Raw genomic sequence first — 21,795 nt, 5'->3', positions numbered from 1 at the left:
TTATATGAAGGTTCAATCATGAAAACGTTACATTATTTCAAGATGTCTCCTTCACCCTGAATCTGTCATAAGGCAACAGTTGAACTACATCACTCAAAAAAATGTTCAAATGTGCGTGAATTCCTAAGGGACCATGCTAAGGTCATCAGTCCCTAGACTTACACTACTTAAACTAACTTATGCTAAGAACAATACACACACCCATGCCCGAGGGAGGACTTCAACCTCCAGCGGGAGGGGCCGTGCAATCTGTGACATGGCGCTCAGGTCGCACGACTCCATCACTTATCAACGAATGTCAATACCACAGCCAAGTTAATTATTTTAACATAAGATATTCATAAGAAATGATAGCATCACTCACCCGTCCACAGACTGGACACCGGCCACTATCTTTTCCTTTGTTTGATGCGTCCTGCATACTAGAAGTAACAAGCCCATGCGAACCGAGTAAGTGACGTTCCAGGCCCTGATCAGTGAAAAATCTGAATTGACATTTTTGACAGTTCAATGGTGGCCGATTATATATCATCTTCGGATGAATTTTCACTTTGTGAATCCACTGCATATGATTCCTCAGCTGCTCCAGATCCTAAAATGGAAATGTAACATTTTATTTGTAAGGCAACAATGAGACAAAATTCTCAAAAGCTGTTAACTTTTTTCATGGTTTACATACCTTTATATAACCATCACATATTTCACAAATTACAAATGTGGGTTTCGCACCCGGCGTTCCTGGATGACCTGGCAGACCAGGATGTTTAGAATTTTGAGTATTTCCTTGGGATACTCCAGTTGTTTGTCGAGGTAATGGAGTAATTGATATACTGGGCTGCTGAAGAAGCTTTGCTGCTGGATTCTTGCTATTTGCACTCTGAAATCAATGAAAGGAAAAAGAAATGACTCAGAACCAAGGAAAAAGGACTCTCCTCCCAAATGCTAAAATTAAAGAGAGCCAACACACAAGTACCGGTAGCTACAAATAAATGGCAATTAATTTAGTACACAAAAAGTATGGTTTTGACAGAGGAACTACCTAACAGAGCAGAAAAGATTTTGTAAGTAAATTAATATCCTCTCAACTATCAGTTTTACAAACACAATTCCATATGTATTGCTATCTACCACCTTCCTGTTCAATAGTAAAGCCGTGCTGGAACACAAAGATATTAGAAAAAGAAGTTCTACGGATCTATTATATCTGCCCGGGATGGCCGTGTCCAACTGACCAGAAACACACCAAATGTTGCTATCAGATTAAAATGAACAATTAACACTATTACACTGAGGTGACAAAAGTCACGGATACCTGCTGATATTGTGTCGGATCACCTCTTGCCTGGCACAGTGCAGCAACTTGATGTGGCATGGACTCAACAAGTCATTGCAAGTCCCCTGCAGAAATATTGAGCCACACTGTCTCTACAGATGTCCATAACTGTGAAGGTGTTGCTGGTGCAGGATTCTGTTCACAAACTCACCTCTCGATTATATCCGATAAGTATGTTCACAGAAAGGCAGCACGTTTTATATTATCGCGAAATATGGGAGAGAGTGTCACAGAAATGATACAGGGTTTGGGATGGACACCATTAAAAGAAAGGCGTTTTTCGTTGCGACGATATCTAATCACGAAATTCCAATCACCAACTTTCTCGTCTGAATGCGAAAATATTTTGTAGACACGGACTTACATAGGGAGGAACAATCACCAAGATCAAATAAGGGAAATCACACGAGATTGGAATAATAGAGAATTGTGAAGGTGGTTCGATGAACCCTCTACCAGGCACTTAAATGTGACTTGCAGAGAATCCATGCAGATGTAGATGTAGATAGATGTTGCCACCCTGACTTGTGGCACTCTTGGGACTAGTTCTTACTGCATGACAATGCAGGACCCCATACTGCTTTATCTGTTAATCTAGCCAGAAGTTTTATTGCAATCCCATATACACCTGACCTCTCGCCGTGCGATTTTATCTTGTTTCTGCGAGAAAATTGTGGACATTCAACGTGCTGTGGCAAATGAGCTTACAAGCACTGCAGTTGAAAATTTCCCTGTTTGCTTCCAAGACCTCCAGAAACACTGGCAACAGCGTGTAGCTAGCCAAGGTACTACATCGACAGGCACTAGCATCGTTAACTGGTAAGTGCAATTTTCTATTTTTACAAAAAGGATTGCATAACCTTAAATGTAATTGCCTTATATTACGGATCATGGTTTATCCATATAGAGTGGCAAATACCTCACATCATGATTAAAGATTATGATCAATAAGGTTGTTCTGGAACCAGAGCTTCAACTGCAAACATACCAATAACTGAAACGTAACAAATGTAGATGAAACTCAATACACTGCCACATGCCCTCCCTCAGTGGGCTCACTGCTTTAATTTTTTTTAATTTATTGTGGGAAAGGAGTGGGAGTCTGTTGATGGCAGCAATAAAATGGTATAGTACAAGACGACAGAGTACTTAATAGGATCAAATCTTTAGATTAAGGCTAGCATTAAACTAGTAAAATACAGATTAAATGTGTTGCTGCCTCTTGACTTTATTAACATGTTCATGCTTGTACTGATAACTATTTTCAAAGTTGTTTAAGTCCATCTCTTTAATAATAATAATAATAATAATAATAATAATAATAATCGAAATATCCATACCCAATACAACAAATATACAAAAGAAAACAGGAGAAAAAATTGAAAAATACATCCAACTGGCTGAGGAAGTCAAAGACATGTGGCATCAGGATAAAGTTGACATCATACCAATTATACTATCAACTACAGGAGTCATACCACACAATATCCACCAGTACATTAATGCAATACAGCTACATCCAAACATATATATACAGCTACAGAAATCCGTAATTATTGATACATGTTCAATTACCCGACAGTTCCTAAATGCAATATAACACATACCGTACAGTTAAAAGTAAGTGACGCTTGATCAAGGTCCGCGTCACTCCATTTTTAACCGGACTTAATGTCTGAGAAAGTGAAGATAATAATAATAATTTAAAAAACAAAAAACCCACACGAGATATCATCTTACAGAAAAAGTTTAATCTAATTTAATCACAGATTAAGTGACCTCATTTGTTTATGGACTTACTCCATCTTCAAAATAAACAGTCCAGAATAAGGCCTGTACTCGATTGCGTGAGTGTACTGTTGTTTAGAACGATCATTGTAGAGAGTTGCCAGAGATATTGATCGTGAACAGACATTTTGATGGGACATCAAAACTAACTGCATTTAATGTGTTGCAGTAACTTATTTAATTATACTCATTATGATTCATACTGGACCATCACATGTTGGAAGCTATGGAATACTCATGCTGCTTGTTCACCCTGACCACACATTTTTACAGTACGCGTAACTAGAGACGTGGTTGGAATTTTCCTTCTTTTAATTTTTGCCCACATCAATAAGAGATAATACGGATGTGGAAATACAATTTAGCGTCAAAGAAACTGGTGTAGCCATGTGTGTTCAAATACAGATATGTAAACAGGCAGAATAGGGCGCTGCAGTCGGCAATGCCTATAAATGCCAACAAGTTAGTCACAGTTGTTAGATCGGTTGCTGTTCCTACAATGGCAGGTTATCAAGATTTAATGAACGTGGTGTTATAGTCGACACACAAGTGATGGGACATGTCATCTCCGAGGTAGCGATGAAGTGGGGATCTCCAAATAAAACCATTTCACGAGCGTATCGTGAATATCAGGAATCCAGTAAAACATCAGATCTCCGGCATCGCTGTGCCCAGAAAAAGGTACTGCAGGAACAGAATCAACGACAACTGAAGAGAATCATTCAACATCACTGAAATATAATCCTTCCACAAACTGCTCCAGATTTCAATGCTGGGCTATCAAGAAGTGTCAGCATGAGAACCATTCAACGAAACATCATTGATATGAGCTTTCAAAGCTGAAGGCTCACTCGTATACCCTTGATGACTCTGCACGACACAAAGCTTTACGCCTCGCCTGGGCCTGTGAACAACGATAATGGCTTGTTGATGAGTGGAAACATGTTGTCTGCTTGGAAGAGTCTCTTTTCAAATCGTATCGAGCAGATGTACGTGTATGGGTATGGAGACAACCTCATGAACCCCTGGACCTTGCAAGTCTGCACAGGTCTGTTCAAGCTGGTGGATGCTCTGTAACTGTGTGGGGCGTGTGCAGTTGGAGTCATGTGGGACCCCTGATACATCTAGATACACCTCTGACAAGTGACACGTACACAAGCATCCTGTCTGGTCACCTGCATCCATTCATGTCCCTAGTGCATTCTGATGGACTTGAGCAATTACAGCATGACAATGTGACACCACACACATCCAGAACTGCTACAGAGTGGCTCCAGGAACACTCTTCTGAGTTTAAGCACTTGCCTTGGCCACCCAACTCCTCAGACATGATCATCATTGAGCATACCTGGGATGCCTTGCAAAGTGCTGTTCAGAAGACATCTCCATCCCCTTTTACTCTTACGGATTTATGGACAGCCCTGCAGGACTCATTGTGTCTAATTCCCTCCAGCACTACTTCAGACATTAGTCGAATCAATGCCACATCGTGTTGCGGCACTTCTGCGTGCTCGTGAGGGCCCTACACAATATTAGGCAAGTGTACCAGTTTCTTTTGTTCGTTTGTGTAAATGATTCATATTATGAATATGTAATTACAAGAAGAAAAAAAGTTGAACACCAAGAATACTCTAATCTCTTGAGACAAGGATTTTGTTCATGTGTGAAATGAAGATGAATAATTAGTTAATGAAGTGAACAATCTACCGCTGAGGAGGATTCCAAGTCCGATTCATTCTTATAGGAAGAATTGTTAGTTGAAAATGTTGACCGCAGTAACTGTTCCTTTATACAAATTGTTCTTCACTTATCATATATTTTGAATGATACCTGATGAAACAAATATGCAGGGCAATGCTTAAATTGTTTATCTAGCAACAGAAGATGCCAACATACCTAGCAGCCTGTGGTGAGAGGCAAAATGAATACTTTTGTTGGCATACTGCTTATTATGGGTATAGTGCCACACCAGAAAACACATTATATTGTTCTGAAAAGGACATCTATACGTACACACACACAAAAAATGCCACGGCACACAATTGAAAAATATCCACATGGAAACTTATACGGGTTTTGGACAATAAATTAGCTAAATCTGAAGATCAATTGAACAAAACTTGGAATATTGTACAAGCAATTGCTGATACTTTCAAAAATGCCATTAAATCTTGCAAAAACACCTATTGGCAAAAGTATAGTTTCAAGGAGAAGATGACTTGGTTTTTACCAATAATCAGGCGAGCACTGTAAGTATGGTCAGAAGTATATAAACTGTGTCTTCTTGAAGGTTATACTTATTGACACATACACCAAAGGAAATGCAACAATTGAGAAAACAACATTAAAATGATGTTGTAAATGGATTATTATTCAAGAGCTGTAAATTATTTATAAGCAGCTATTACGTGAGTCTCCCTTTGACTGAAGCTTTTTGTTAATTTATTTGTGGTGCTGTCAAAATAAACAAAAGATTCCTACTGACATAGGCAAACGAAGTACAGAGCGAAATAATGATGTATGAAAGCTGAATTTTTAAATGGACTGACAAAAGACTAGTGTGTGTGTTAACTACATGCGAGAATCACATTAGTACAATTGGCCAAGGGATAGGTAAACTGAAGCACAATGATGATGATGATTACTATTTTTTTTTGTAATATTAACACATACAAAAGAGTGTCAATTAATCTGACAAACTAAGTGTTACTGCAGCCATTAAATGGTATAGAAAAACTGTTACACAATTTATGCGTGGGAATTGATTAATAAATGCACGGTATACATGATGTTCCAAAAATCAACAGCAAAACGTCAGGAACGGAATCCTCATCTAACAAGATGAAAAAACGTCTAGTTAAAGTGGACTCTAAAATGCATATTTAAGAGCTATGAGCACTTAATCTTCAATACTGTGAAAAAAATTCCCTTCTACTGCAAACTCTTTGCTTTCCATATTTTTGGAGGAGGTAGTATGAAACAAAATAAGAAAAAATGTCCAGTAGACATGCACTCTAAAATACACACATTAAGAGGTATGAACACTCGATCTTCACTACTGTGAAATACTTTTCTTCTACTGAAAATTGCTCATAGCTCTTAAGGTATGCATTTTAGAGCCTACGTTTACTGGAGGTTTTTTTTTTTTTGTCCACACTACACCCCCCCAAAAAAGTATGCAGAGCAAAGAGCTTGCAGAACAAGAGATTTGTATCAGAGCATCAAATACAAAGAGGTGTTCATAGCTCTTAAGGTGTGCATTTTAGAGCAGAGGCATACTAGCTTTTTTCCTTGTTGTTAGATGAGAAATCCATTCCTGAAGTTTTGCTGTCAATTTTTGGAACACCCCGTATAAATCAAAGACTGTGTAACAAACAAAACTACATTAAAATTTAGACAGGGTGTATACGGGAACAAGGGAAAAAAATTCCCGGATTTCTCCCGGATATCCCGTTTAATAAATATGCTTCTTCCCGGGCGAAAATACACTTTTTCTGTGCTAAGTGACAGTAGGTTTTACGTAGATTTTCCCTCGGAACTGTAAAACTTATCAATTCTTTGAATGGTTAACGTTTTATACAATCGCATAGAACTTCTCGGAAAAAAAGAAGAGACAGGGCAGAGAAGTTTTGGAGGGACTTAAAAAAAAAAAAAACAGGAGAGAAGTTTTGGAAAGACCTTTGATGTGCAGCAACATACACACTGCATATTTTCGTATTACGAAAGTCTAAATTCAAATTGCACCAAACACAGCGCGTTAGTTTCCGAGCGTTGAAACCGAGGTTGCGATGTCCTTTTGTAAGCGAGTCATATCTCAAGCCAAGAGATGTCGCCAGCCGATGACAGCAGCTATTCAGAGCATAGAACACGTGTTATAGTCAGCCAACAGCAAGATCAGTTCGCGCTAACGGTTTACATTAATGTACACAGTACCGTATATCTACAAGAAAAGCTAAGCTTTCATGTCTAACATTAGTCTCTAAGATTAATACGCTACAACAGAAGTTAAGCTTTCACATTTAATATTGATCTTTTTTTTTTTTTGCGTGTGTTATACTTTAAGACACATCACACAAATGTGTCAGTAAATTTAAAATTATGCCATTAATGTCTCGGCTCGAAATTCGTGTAAGTGGCTGGTCCTCAAACTGTTCAGTTTCGAACGCTCTGTGATTTAGATATCCATCCCACTTTCTCACACGTAACATAATTTATCTTGCGTAAAAAGAAATTTACTTTGAAAGTAACGCTTTTCGAACCACCGTTCGCAGTACTATCCGGAGATTGTTAGAAATAGGTTCGAGTTACCAGTTGCCAGAGAGCGTCAGAAAACAGGCACTATTGTGCGTGTGCAACTGCAGTGGTGTAGGAAGCCCATATGTTTGTGTGTATAAAGCACTAAGAGAGCTTACATTACACCATAAAAGAAACAGGGCATCAGAGGATACTACACAGAGCATCGGAATTTTGTAAACCATACTAAAATGCATAATTCGGCTTGAAGTGCAAATTGGCCTTTTCCAGATTCACAATGAAGTAGGTCCCATCTGATATTAAGCTTTTCAGTGTGGTTTTTGGGATGTAAATTTTTTGGGGTACCAGTACTCTACGATCTCATTTTTGGTTCTGTATTATGGCATAATGCCATATATGGCAGAAGATGATAACGTGCACTTGAAATTCAGTGAACAGTTGGAACTAGCCAATACTGTGAAATGAAACACTTCGTTTCAAATCAAATGATTGCCTTGGTGGAAAGATTAATAAAGCCAAATTTCTTTAGTAAAACTTGCAAAAATAACTTCACTGTTCTGCAAGGCTTAAGCTTGACTGCTATTAACTTGGAAACAAAATAAAATCAGAAAACTGAAATTAATAATATATTTTTGCCCTCCGTAATTATGTGAATGCATTTTAATTCACTTTGATAGCTCCCAGCCACAGAAATCAATTTTGTTTTCATTTTACATGGGAGCTGTACATGAAGAGAAGCAGCGAAATCACTTAACGTAAACACGGGCCACGTGGAAGTTAACCCCGTCCCCACTACAACTCAGACAACTCTGTGAAAACATGAATCTGGCAGCTAGAGCGCGCGAGAAAAATTTTTCTCGTTTGCATCTGGCTGCTTGCTGCTACTACCGATACAGCTAACAGCCAAACTTCAAGTAGCGGCAGATGGTACTGCTTGTACGTGAATCAAATGCGCATGCGCAACAGACCGCTGGCAATTGCTCAAATGAACCTAATGTGAACAGTTGTGACGTCATGCTCATAGCAAGCAGTTTATTGTTACGAAGAATTACAGTCTGCGCCCTACGGCCTTTGACATATTTTTGCTATTTTCCAACGCTTGTGTGTGCACGGTTTTTTGTTGTTGTAAATTGCACATTTCCTTTGCCACTGAAGTATTATTTTTTTCCCTCTCTTTTATATTTTATTGCTGCAGTATCATTCTCCAGTAGCAGGATACAATAACATTCTTTGCTAGAGAATCAATTCTGCAGTCAAAATTACAAAAATTTAACTGAAAGCTAAAACAATGAAAAATTCTCGCAATTCCGAAAAATTCCCAGGTTTTTCCCAGCTTTCTCCCGGATCAAAAAATTCCTGGGTTTTTCCCGGATTTCCCGTTTGTCCCGGGTCATATACACCTTGTTAGAGAAAAAATTCTTGATCATCTTTGAGTTCACTGCATTGAACAAATAAATAATGAAAGAAATACTTTAAAAAAGAGTGACATTTTCTTGAATCATACAGACAGCCTGCAAAAAGTCAAGCAAAAAATGCAAGGAATGTTACGAATGGCCTTAATTGCATGGAAAAACCAAGTTTGTAATATTTTTAAGTATTATGTTTTTACAGTTAAATTTCTGTTTATTATAATACACACATCAAAAAAGGTTTTGCATGAGCCCAGTTCCCAGAACTCCTGAAGACAGACAAGGGAAGCGTCCAGGTGTCTCGGAGTGAACCAAAGTAATGTTGTTCGGACACAGAGACAGGAACTGATGATGACCCGCCTCCCTCAGGCTGCCCAAGGGCTACTACTGCAGTGGATGACTGCTACCCTGACAGCAATGCCTCCATGTCGAATAACACTTTTCGTGCAGCCAATGGACGTCGTGTTACGACTCAAACTGTGCGCAACAGACTGCATGATGCGCAACTTCACTCCTGTCGTCCATGGTGAGGTCCACCTTTGCAACCACGACACCATGCAACCATACAGTGCGGTAGAGATGGGCGCAACAACATGCCGAATGGACCGCTCAGGATTGGCATCACGTTCTCTTCACTGATGAGTGTCGCATACACCTTCAACCAGAAAATCGTCAGAGACGTGTTTGGACACAACCCGGTCAGGCTGAACACCTTACATACACTGTATAGCGATTGCAGCACAGTTGGGGTTCCCTGCTGTTTTTGGGTGGCATTATGCGGGGCCAGCTTACACCGCTGGTGGACATGGAAGGCACTGTAACTGCTGTACGATATGTGAATGCCATCCTCCAACCGATAGTGCAACCATATCATCAGCATAATGGTGAGGCATTCGTCTTCATTGACGACAATTCGCACCCCCACCATGCACATCTTGTGAATGACTTCCTTCAGGATAACGACATCGCTCGACTAGAGTGGCCACCATGTTCTCCAGATATGAACCCTATCGACCATGCCTGGGATAGACTGAAAAGGGCTGTTTATGGACGGCATGACCCACAAACCACTCTGAGGAATCCACGCCGAACTGCTGAGGAGTGGGACATCTGGACCAACGGTGCCTTGATGAACTTGTGGATAGTATGCCATGAGGAATACAGGCATGCATCAATGCAAGAGGAAGTGCTACTGGGTATTACAGGTACCGGTGTGTCCAGCAATCTGGACTACCACCTCTGAAGGTCTCACTGCATCGTGGTACAACATGCAATGTGTGGTTTTCATGAGCAATAAAAATGGTGGAAATGGTGTTTATGTTGATCTCTATTCCAAATATCTGTACAGTTTACGAAACTCTTGCAACCGAGGTGATGCAAAACTTATTTTGATGTGTGTATTATATTTAGTTAACTTTATGACACTGAGTTGTGTTTTCTTACTATAGAAATTTTGTTAGTTATATTTTTCAGATGAAATAAAATAACACTTATTCTTTTTCACTAACTTATGTTAAACAGAGTGAGCCACCGATGGTACACGCCAAGATATGACGACTCCTGCATGAGTCACTGCTGGTACACGTGGCCTGATGGGTGACTCTGGTGAGAGTCCTAGCGGGGCACGTGCCGACCAATAAGAGAGCAGAGTGCAAGCTACCGCTGGTATGCGACTGGTGTGATTGTGTTAAACACCATGGACTAGGAGGGATGAGCAGTCAGGGTCAACCAGTCAAGAGGACGATATCACTCTTAATGAAGTTAAAAATTGAGGTCTGGTTAATGTCAATAAATCTATTGTGGTAAGGTAACAGTTGTTATTTTATTCATAGTGACAAGCTCTGCTAGTTTTTGTGTAACAAACCACGGGTTAGAATACTTCACTAACACACTCATCAGAGATGGCACTCCAGGGTTGGGAAGAAGTCAAAACTTGTACTTATCTCAAAAGTCACCTTGCAAGGCTTCACAGAATTCATGAGTAGCCTAAATTACAATTATTCTGTAATGACACGCTACCATAAAATTTAAACACTTTTCAATCTACGTCATTTCAATCACATATCAGCAAAAGACCTGCTTAGCTAATCACAGAAACGAGTTTTCTGTTGTCCATAGGAGTTTAAAACAATCCATATTGTAAATTAGAACCTATCTGCTCCAAATGTGCCCAGCTCTTACATAATTACACACTTTAGCTATGAACATTTCCTTTGTTAGTCCTTTATATCTATTAAATGTGAAGTACTCTAGGTTATGTCGCAAATTCTGTACTGAGCTGCAAGTCTTATTTGAAGCATATGTGATGCATATATAATTCTCTTTGATCTGAAGGCCAGCAATGTCGGTCTTTAGACAAGTGACTTTTGTATTATGACATGGTCCACACCATAACATTTACCCAATAATACTGTATTATTGTATGACACTTTACCTGTATAGTAATGGAATTGCTTGCAGCAGAGATGTTTGGAACCAAAGCTACGGGGGCTGGAACGGAAGCCACTGCGCTTGCAGTGCTTGGTGGCATTATTGTAAGACGTGGTACAGATGGGATGCCAGCAGGCATCATTGGCATCATCTGGCCCGGACTTCCAACCATCTGCAAAAAAATAAAAAAATAAAATAAAAAATTACTTCTTTGTGACAGATGCTGAATGAGCAGAAACTAATGTGTCCCAGGAATGTTGAGTTTACAGATGTTCCAGTTAATGTAGTGTGTATACAGGCTCCGCTAGTGCTGCACAACATTAGTAAATAAAATTGGTATTAAAATAATGTGTAACAAATGCTTTCACTCCTATCTAGTGTAAAATTCATGTCTGGGAGATTACCAATTGTAATCTTAAAAACACAATCAATTGCTACAGCATCCAACTACTTTTTAAGCCAAACACACAGTCCATGAAGTAAGAATATGCTCCTCTAACTGCACTAAGAATTTATTATTCTATTGCACAACTGGTTTCAAAGCATTAGAGATCCATCCTCAGGTGCTGACTACAGAACAGACTGGACGGAAAGGCTAGTTTAAAGTCCACACAAAGAATTACAAAAAATGACAGTCTGCATAAAGCTGGCTCACTCAATTAAAAAAAAAAAATCACACATGCATGGTGGTTGGGTCAGTCAGTATGTTGAGTCAAGCACATGCACTCCCATGTGTAGTGAGCTGAAAAAACCAAGAGTTTAACAGCTGAAGACCAGAAGACAAGTGGCATATAAAAGGCAAATATAACCAACATTTATCCTATGAGCACCCAGCAGAGGACGTCACTGAGGCAATCAAGGCACTGTGTAGTTCGATCTGCCAAGGGGCTAGAAGGACGTGACAGTGCATACACCTAACATGAACCAATACGGATCACAGACAGTACCATAAAATTCCACAAAAAGGGCTATTAGTCCATCCATTTACAATGCGTAGGTATTAAAATAACTTCATCAAAAAACTGCAAATAGAAGAAGGAAAGTCTCGTATAATATCCAAGATACAACCATTCTACCATCATAAATGCAAAAGGTAACTCTGTGTTACCTTGTTACATTCCATCCTGGGTTTTCCATTGTTTGATCTATGTTACCTTTTCCGACAAAACTGCTGAACTGTTTTTGATAAAATTTGATATGGGGTTAGACTGAATACTGAGAAAGAACACAGGCTACTTTAGAAGGTGTGTGGTACAAGATATTTATTGATCTGAAGAATGTTGAATGAATTACGGAAAAATATATACTCTTTGGAAAACTATTTACTCTTTGACTTTTGAACACACTTATTGCTTGATATTTCCTATGTAATACAATTGAAGGTAATGAACACAAGGTTTACACAATCCTCAGTGTGTTTAATCCATAGTTCTAAAGTGTGAAAGCAACTGTTTTTGGCAAAATTTGCTATGGCGATAGCTCGAATCCTGATGAAGAACATAGTCACTTTAGCAAGTTAAATAAATAAATAAATAAACAAAACACCAATAAAGAATTGTCCCCTAAAAGGGTACAGCAGAGAATGGAGTATCTTTTTTTTTTTTGTAACCACGATAAAAAAATTATTAAATCTGTTGCACAATGTACATGCTGTATAGTGTATAGCTATTGCGCATGGCACACCACGAGCTATGCTTATCTGAACAGGGAAATACTTCAAGGCAGCTGATGTTCTTGCAGCACAATAGCTCACTTGTTCAGCTTCACTCAAAATAACAAAACTAATGAAATGTGAGTCCATCATTGGGTGATAGCTATGAATAAATGAAACTGTATCAATAATACGTAAAAAATTTAACAAGCCTGAATGTAAATGAGAGAGAGGCAAGATAAAAAAAAGGGAATAAAATATTATACACTATATACGTCATAAGTGAAGAAGCCATACAATGCATGAAAAGAAGAGGAGGGAATAAATGTGAGAAGTATAGTCAGGATATTGACTACAGTAACGCACAGCATATGTAGTTTGCATATATATAACCTACGAGTAACAGGTGGTGGCAACTGTATAAACTTTATAGGCATTAAAAGTACTACACTCAAACTATTTTAAACAGAGCAAGCTTAAGATGTGATAAATAAGGCAAACCACATTCAATGACAAAGCCATATAGACTTGTTAAAGGGCATGCTTACATGTGATACATGCACATGATACAATGGAGTAACAGTCAAGAGTGTGTGAAGCATAATGTAAAATGACAGCAAAAGTTGTGTAGTAAAAGGATTCGTTAAATATTGGTCCTCAACTGTAGCATGTACATTATGAGTGAGCTAACAGTACTAAACAATAAACATGCAACACTACTCACAGGCAGAATGATTATAATTGTACACCAGCACCGTGGAATTTTTTGAATGATTTTGTGATGCTTTCAGCTGCTATTTTCTTTATTTGATGTATGACTGTACATTTTCAACTTTAGCTCTTTTTCATGTATTAGGTTGCTGCATAAGTTTATAGAGTTTTACTGCACAACTGGTACACATAACAGTGACTTCAGTTATCAATAATATATTCACCTTCACTATTTACAATAGTATGCCAATACTGGGATAATTTTTTTGATTCTGTGACTGTAGAAATCACGTGGTTTTGAGACGAAAAACTCGTCGAGCCATATTCAGAGTGAATTTTCATTTGGGAAGGAAATTCCTTGAAGGTTGTTCAATAGGGAGCAGGAAAGGAGTCAATCCATATGAAGTTGGTTGCTTGACGATTTTTAAATATTTTAATTTTTTTATGTGAGATTGCCCTTTATTTGAGAAATTCTAACAGTTTTTTAAAATAATTTATCTTGCACCTTTACTGGGTGGTGGCCATTTTTATTTGTGGGCTCTCGACAATTTTTCAGTCTGGAGACATTAGCGAAAATTTTAATATCTCTGCACTGGGTTAGGTTACAACATTGCAGTTGACATGATTGTTTTCAGAAAAGTGTCCTCTACAATGTTGTCTATTACACAAAATACATTAAACTAAAAAATAACCAATCAAAATGACCCAAGTTTGGTATCCAAATTTTCAAAAATCTACTCTTTAGGCTGAAAAATAACAAACAAAGAGTGATTTATGGGAGTATCTGACTGTGAACAAAGATATGAATTTTTGAAAATGAGGAAATAATACACATTACTCTACAAATGATCTTATGGCTGTTGCCTATTTAAGTGGTTTATTGTTTAATTGTAATAAAATTTTTGACATATATTTAGTTAACACTATCACCCAATATTTATTTAGTTTATTTATTTTTAATAATGCAATATTAAACAATAGGAGCTTTTGCTTTTGCTCTGTGGTAATTAAATGCCCATTTACGTTTAGGTTTATTGTTTATAAAGAAATACATTATTGCTGGGTGTGGCATTGTAGAAGTACATTATTGCTGGGTGTGGCACTGTTGTAGTCAGTCTGTTCTGAAACCTCTGTTAGAGTGGATGTACATACTTGTAGAGTGTAGAATGTGTTATGTGCTTTGTTCTGTGTGTAATTGGTAATTAATTTTGAGAGATTTACTGGAATGGAATAACATGGATGAACGGTGCTCTGTTGGACAGTTAGCAAGTGAAGTGTGTCACAAAACAGTTTACAGTTCAGTTTCAAAAAACTTGAAAAATGTCAATGACTTTGATGAAGCTAGACAAAATTTCGAGTAAGTTCTTCTGTAACATTAGTGTTCGAGTATCATGAGAAGAAATATATTCTGAAGTACAACCACGTTTTTGGAAGGAAGTGCTGTGATCCACTTAAAGTTCTTAAAAAGCCAATTACTAAAGGTTTGAGGTAAATAAAACCTGTAACATTTGTCCTTGTTATATGAGAGTGAAACAGTTTCCCAAATGAAACACAATAATTCCCTGAGCCCAAATCATTACTCAAAAATATTTGTTGTGAATCCAGAACCAGAATCATGTAACATTGTTAATGACATTTATATTCCTAATGAGGACGCTGTTAGCATATTGGATTTTGCTTGTTCTAAGTTAGACATATCTCCTGCTTTGAAAATAATAAAATTAAGTAGCAGAAAAAGAAAAGCAGCTGTTGAAAATAAGGTACAACAAATTTCAGACAAAATTAGAAGACTTGGAATCATGCTTTAATAATACACATACCAACATTTTTTCTAAAGGAGAAGAAAACCTACCACCAGCATCATCCGACACTTAATATTTGGGCATAACAGAGAAATTAAAAATTAAATGTTCCGTGACATGTAAAGAGGCAAAAGTTAAAAATTTTAAGTTTGCTCCCTGATTCATGGTCGAGAGAAAAAATAGTTCAAGAATTCAATGTTTCTCATCGTTTGGTTAAACTAACCCGAAAATTAGTGAAAGAGCATTCTTGCAATTTTAGGAAAGAAGAAAGGAGTAGGTATAAGTGAAGAAACAATTAAAAAGATCCGTCAGTTTTTCGAAAATGGCGAAAACAGTTGAATGTGCCCAGGTTGCAAAGATAGCAAAAGAGTTGTTACAAATGGAGTTAAAGTAACAAAGCAGAAACAACTAGTGCTGTCACATTTACATGAACTTGATGTAGCTTTCAAAAATTCTCATCCTGAATGCAAAATTTGAAGGTCAAAATTTTGTGACCTCTGCGCCAAGTGGTGTATTTTGGCTGGATCCTCAGGGACACACACACTGTATGTGTTTATATCATCAAAATTTCAAACTGATGATTGCAGGTGCAAAACCCAGTGATCTTAACTGCAAAGAGTTACTAGATTTAATGGTCTGTGACACCAACAATTATGAATGCATGATGAGTTTGTGTAATAAATGCCCTGGTAAGAAAACCGTTACTGAATTGTTTCACAAATATGAGCCAGACAGTATTACGTTCAAACAGTGGGTCACAACTGGGCAGAAATGATAACAGTGGTTAAGTCTCAGGAAGAGTACTTGGAATCTTTAACTGATAACTTACAAAAACTCACCACTATGTTTCTAAAATCCAAAGTATGTTTTTGAAGGACAAAAAAGCACAACTTCATGAAACTGAATGCATAGTGCTCACTGATTTTGCAGAAAACTTTAAATTTGTGATTCAGGATACAATACAAGGGTACCACTGGGTCAATGACCAGACAACAGTGCATCCAGTTGATGGACAGTTGTGGCTTGTAGAGGTTGAAAGAATAAGTTTGTAAAACAATAATGTTTTTGTGGATTTTTACCACCATGCTGGCCCAAGAACATCATTCAAGAAATCTACTAGTGACAAAGTTTGGATACCAATGAAAAATGTTTTAACGAAACTTTCAGTGCTTGAACTTACCACAGCAACTGGGAGGTCTTATTCTATATCACAAAAGCTGTCTGAAGAAATAAGTGTTCCTAACATTCACCACCAGGCTTAGGAACAGTTGCATCTCAAAGGATGTTATTGAAAATATTTATTTGAAGTATGTCAAAATAATATAAATGTTAATTTCAGTGATGTTTCCACTTTTTGTATATAATTTAGTACCTTACTTCAATAATAATTGATTATATCCTGCCAATATCACACATGAAAAGGCAACAGCCATAAGCTCAGTTGTAGAGTTATGTGAATTATCTCATCATTTTCAAAAATTTGAATTCCACCAAACACTGAATCTCACTTTCCAAAGCATTGAAATCAAGACTGCGATGAGCTTTTGTAAGCCAGTCATAGCTCATGTCACGTGATCTCGCCAGCTGATGACAGTATAGGACACGTGATGTAGTCAGCCAATAGCAAGATCACTCATAAGTAGCACAAACACACAAATAAGAAAAGTTAATGGTTTAAATTAATATACATAGCATTCACATATAATATTGGTCTTTTAAGATTAATAAGCTGGAAGAGAAGCTAAGCTTCCATATATAATGTTCATCTTTCTTGCGCGCGTTACACTTTAAGATACATTACACAAATGTGCTAGTAAACTTTTTAATAACGACGTAAATGTCTGATGATCTGGGCTCGAAATTCTTCTAAATGGTCGTCCTCAACGAGTTGATTTTTAAATGAGAGTCAAACACTTTGCGATTTAAGAAATTCATTGTACATTCTCGCACATAGTTCATCTTGCGTAAAAGGAAATCTGCTTTGAATGTAACTCTTTTCAAATCACCATTCGCAATGTTTTCTCGCGACCTGTTAGAAAAAGGTACGTTTCAGCAGTTGCAAGAGAGCGTCAGATTACAGGCGTCACTGTGCTTGCGCAGTTACGATGACGCAGGAAGCCCATATGTTTGTACATGTAAAACATTAAAAGATCACTATGTCATAAAAGAAACAAGACATCAGAGGGTACTCCAAGAGCATCCGGATTTCGTGAACCATACTAAAATGCATAATTCAGCTTAAAACGCACATTTGTATGTAAATTTTCTTGGATTACCAGTACTGTATAATCTCATGTTTGGTTCTTTATTATGGCATAATGCCATACATTCACTTAAATGCAGCGAAGAGTTGAAACTAGCCAATAGTGTGAAATTAAACACTTCGTTTCAAATAAATTGACTGCCTCAGCAGAAGATATTAATAAAAGCCAAATCTTTCTAGCAAACCGGCAAAAATAACTTCATTGATCTGCAAGGCCATTAATGCTTGACTGTCAGAATCATGGAAATGAAATCTGAAACTAATAACATATTTTAGCTTTCCGTAATTATGCGAATGCATTTTAATTCATTTGATAGCTCCCGGCCACAAAAATCCATTTTGTTATCATTTAACGTAAGAGCAATAAACGAATAGGAAACAAAAACATCACTGAACATAAGCACACGTCAAGTGGAGACGACTCACCTGCCCACCACAACTCCGACTGCTCTGTGCATCAGCCCCACATTTACTACATTTCCGAACCGGGCAATATTAAGTAGTGGTGCCCAGTTATACTTCTGTAACCAGAAGAAGGTTCTACTCATACGAGACTCAACTGTGCATGTGGAAGAGCCCGCCCACAACTGCTCAAACGGAACTAATTTAAACAGCTGCCACGTCACGCTCATTGGAGGCAATTTGTTGTTATGAAGCATTGCATAGTCTTCCTAAAACCTTAGACATGCTTTGCTCTTGGCAGATGCTTGTATGAGCACTGTTTTGTTGTTGTATACAGCGCATTTCCTTTGCAACTTAAGTTTTATTATTGTTCATATTTCGTTGCTGCAGTATTATTCTGCAGTAGTGGGTACAGTAACATCCTTTATTAGAGCATTGGTTCATACCAGTCAAAATCGCACAAAATTTAGCTGAAAACGAAAACAGTGAAAAATTCCCGGAATTCTAATCAATTCCTGGGTTTTTCCTGGTTTTCTCCGGGATGAAAAAATTGCTGGGGTTTTCCCGGATCTCCCGGAGTCGTATACACCCTGCTCTATCACACTCAATAACAGAAAGACGTGTCGGACATGTTCTAATTGCTTTATTTGGCACACCATTTTCTAGTGTTCACAGCTCCACTCACTATCTCCAAACGACAATACGCAAATTCAAATAGCAACAGTGAACCACAAACAAAAAAATCTCTGAGCAATATTAAGAGAGATACTATCTAAGACAGTGTTGCCAAAGCAGAGATACTAAACACAGCCTCCCAAAATGCCTTCACAAAAGGAGACGAAGTAAATATTCCAGAATTCGAATCAAGAACAGAAGCCAACATGAATAATGTAGAAGTAGATATCCTCTGAGCAGTCAAGCAAGTCTTCCGGTTCAGATTGTATACCAGTTAGGTTCCTTTCAGAGTATGCTGATACAATAGCTTCATATTTAATAATAATATACAACCGTTCGTTCGATGAAAGATCTATACCCAAAGACTGGAAAGTTGCACAGATCATACCAATATTCAAGAAAGGTAGTAGGAGTAATCCACCGAATTACAGGCCCATATCATTAACGTTGAGTTTGGAACGCATATTGTGTTTGAACATTATAGATTACCTCGAAGAAAACGATCTACTGACACACAGTCAACACGGATTTAGAAAAAATCATTCTTGTGAAAAACTAGCTCTTTGCTCACATGAAGTGTTGAGTGCTATTGACAAGGAATTTCAAATTAATTCTGTATTTCTGGAAGGCTTTTGACACTGTACCACACAAGCGGTTTGTAGTGAAATTGTATGCTTATGGAATATTGTATCAGTTATGTGACTGGACTCATGACTTCCTGTCAGAGGGGTCACAGTTCGTAGCAATTGATGGAAACTCTCTGAGTAAAACAGAAGTGATTTCTGGTATTCCCCAAGGTAGTGTTATGGGCTGCTGTTCCTTATCTATATAAACAATTTGGGAGAAGATCTGAGCAGCCATCTTAGGTTGTTTGCAGACAACGCTGTCATTTATCGACTAGTGAAGTCGTCATAAGATCAAAACAAATTGCAATATGATTTAGAAAAGATATCTGTATGGTGCAAAAATTGGCAAGTGACCCTAAATAAAGAAAGCGTGAGGTCATTGACACGAGTGGTAAAAGGAATCTGTTAAACTTCAGTTACATGTTAAATCAGTCAAATCTAAAGACCGTAAATTCAACTAAATACCTAGGAATTAGAATTACGAAAAACTTGAATTGGAAGGAACACATAGCAAATGATGTGTGGAAAGCTATCCAAGACTGCGTTTTATGGCAAGACAATTACACAATGTAACAGATCTAATAAAGAGACTGCCTACACTACACTTGTCCATCCTCTTTTAGAATACTGCTGTGCAGTATGGGATCCTTACCAGATAGGATTGACGGAGTACAGCGAAAAAGTTCGAAGAAGGGCAACACGTTTTGTATTATCACTAAATAGGGGAGAGAATGTTACTGAAATGATACGGGATTTGGGATGGACATAAATAAAACAAAGGCATTTTTCATTGTGGCAGAATCTTCTCAAGAAATTTCAATCACCAACTTTCCCCTCCAAATGCGAAAATATTTTGTTGACACCGACATACATAGGGAGAAACGATCATAATAAAATAAGGGAAATCAGAGTTCACACGGAGATATATAGGAGTCAATTTTTTTCTGTGTGTTATACGAGATTGGAGTAAAAGAACTGTGAAGACTGTTCAATGAACCCCCTGCCAGGCACTTAAACATGATTAATAGAGTATCCATGTAGACGTACAATGACAATAAATCAAATAAACCCATAGCAACTGAAATAACCAATACACAAAACAAAACCACAGTGAACTTGTGCACCAACCTAATATTTTGTGGACGATTCTTTATCGGTATACTATGCCCTGTATGTCATTGCTACTCCTCAAGGCATCATCACGAAATCATTCAAAAAATTAATCACAGTTGCAGAACTTATCACAATGGAGATTATAGAACCACAGAAGTTCGAAAAACACTAACATCTCATCTACTGGTTTAATGTTTCAAGCTCATTTGCTGCTGTCCTCCACAACAAATCCTTTGTGTCAAATGGAGTATCAAATCAAAGAGGAAGGCGGGCTGAGCTCTCTACTTCATTGTAAATAAACACTGTCCACACCAAATACTTTTAGAGCTGAAAAATAACATTTAGCACAAATCATTCTGACTAGCAAACCTTATCTTTCAGTGAAATATAGTAAATACTTTAATAAATTATTTTAACTGTAAGCAAGTCTTGCAGTCAGATAAAATTGCCGATTTCTCTAAATTTCAATGTGGCCCGATATGAAGCAGAATGACATTTGTTCTCTGTGTCACAACAATATATGAGGAGATCCTGTATGCACTACGATGTTTTCAGTCTGCTAGTAACTGCCAGAACTTTTTGAATCAGATTCTGGATGACTATATGAACAATGAGTCACTGCTAGAACTGGCCAATTCATACAAATATATGAGTGTACCACTTTGTCACGATATGAAATGGAATGATCACACAGGCTAAGTTGTGGGTAAAGCAGGTGGTAGTCTTCAGTTTATTGGTTGAATACTGGGGAACTGCAATCAGTCTACGAAGGAGATAGCTTACAAATCACTCGTGTGAGCGGTTCTACACTCGTGCAAGCGGTTCTAGTATACCACACAAAGTACATTGGACCTGTACCTATTTCAAGAACCAGCTTCAAATGATGACTCTACGAATATACTACAATCCCCTACACATCACATATATAGGGATCGTGAGGATGAGATCACAATAATTGACACACACACACACACACACACACACACACACACACACACACAGAGAGAGAGAGAGAGAGAGAGAGAGAGAGAGAGAGAGAGAGAGGCATTCAATCAATCATTCTTCCCACACTCTATGCATGAATGGAACAGGAAGAAACCATAATATCTGGTACAATGGAACGTACCCTCTGCCATGCACTTCACGGTGGTTTGCAGAGTCAAGGTTTAGATGATGGGGTCAATGACACTGCTATGCAAGTGTACTAGAAAATAGACGGCATATTATTTTAACATTGAACAGAAAATATTCAATTCTGGGCATAAATAAGGCAGCATATCACACTGTACAGGACATTTGAGGAATACAGGGTGAACCACCTAAAATTTGCACTGCAAG

The 21,795-nt window shown here is 37.8% G+C and overlaps 1 protein-coding gene across 3 annotated transcripts in view; it reads right to left on the bottom strand.

The window, feature by feature from the left end:
- Positions 1-21,795, bottom strand: part of LOC126474873 (uncharacterized) — a 105,158-nt gene that overhangs the window by 6,073 nt on the left and 77,290 nt on the right. For all 3 annotated transcript variants that reach the window (XM_050102367.1, XM_050102358.1, XM_050102375.1), the window contains 3 exons: positions 11,219-11,386; positions 680-877; positions 365-592 (listed from right to left, as the gene is read on the bottom strand). In XM_050102367.1, the coding sequence (XP_049958324.1) occupies positions 365-592; positions 680-877; positions 11,219-11,386 (594 nt within the window). The remainder of the gene's footprint in view (positions 1-364; positions 593-679; positions 878-11,218; positions 11,387-21,795) is intronic.

The sequence above is a fragment of the Schistocerca serialis genome, chromosome 1 (genome assembly GCF_023864345.2).
Source record: "Schistocerca serialis cubense isolate TAMUIC-IGC-003099 chromosome 1, iqSchSeri2.2, whole genome shotgun sequence".
Lineage (NCBI taxonomy): Eukaryota > Metazoa > Arthropoda > Insecta > Orthoptera > Acrididae > Schistocerca > Schistocerca serialis.
The sequence above is the reverse complement of the archived record's forward strand: the minus strand, read 5'-3'. Positions and strand labels throughout refer to the sequence as shown.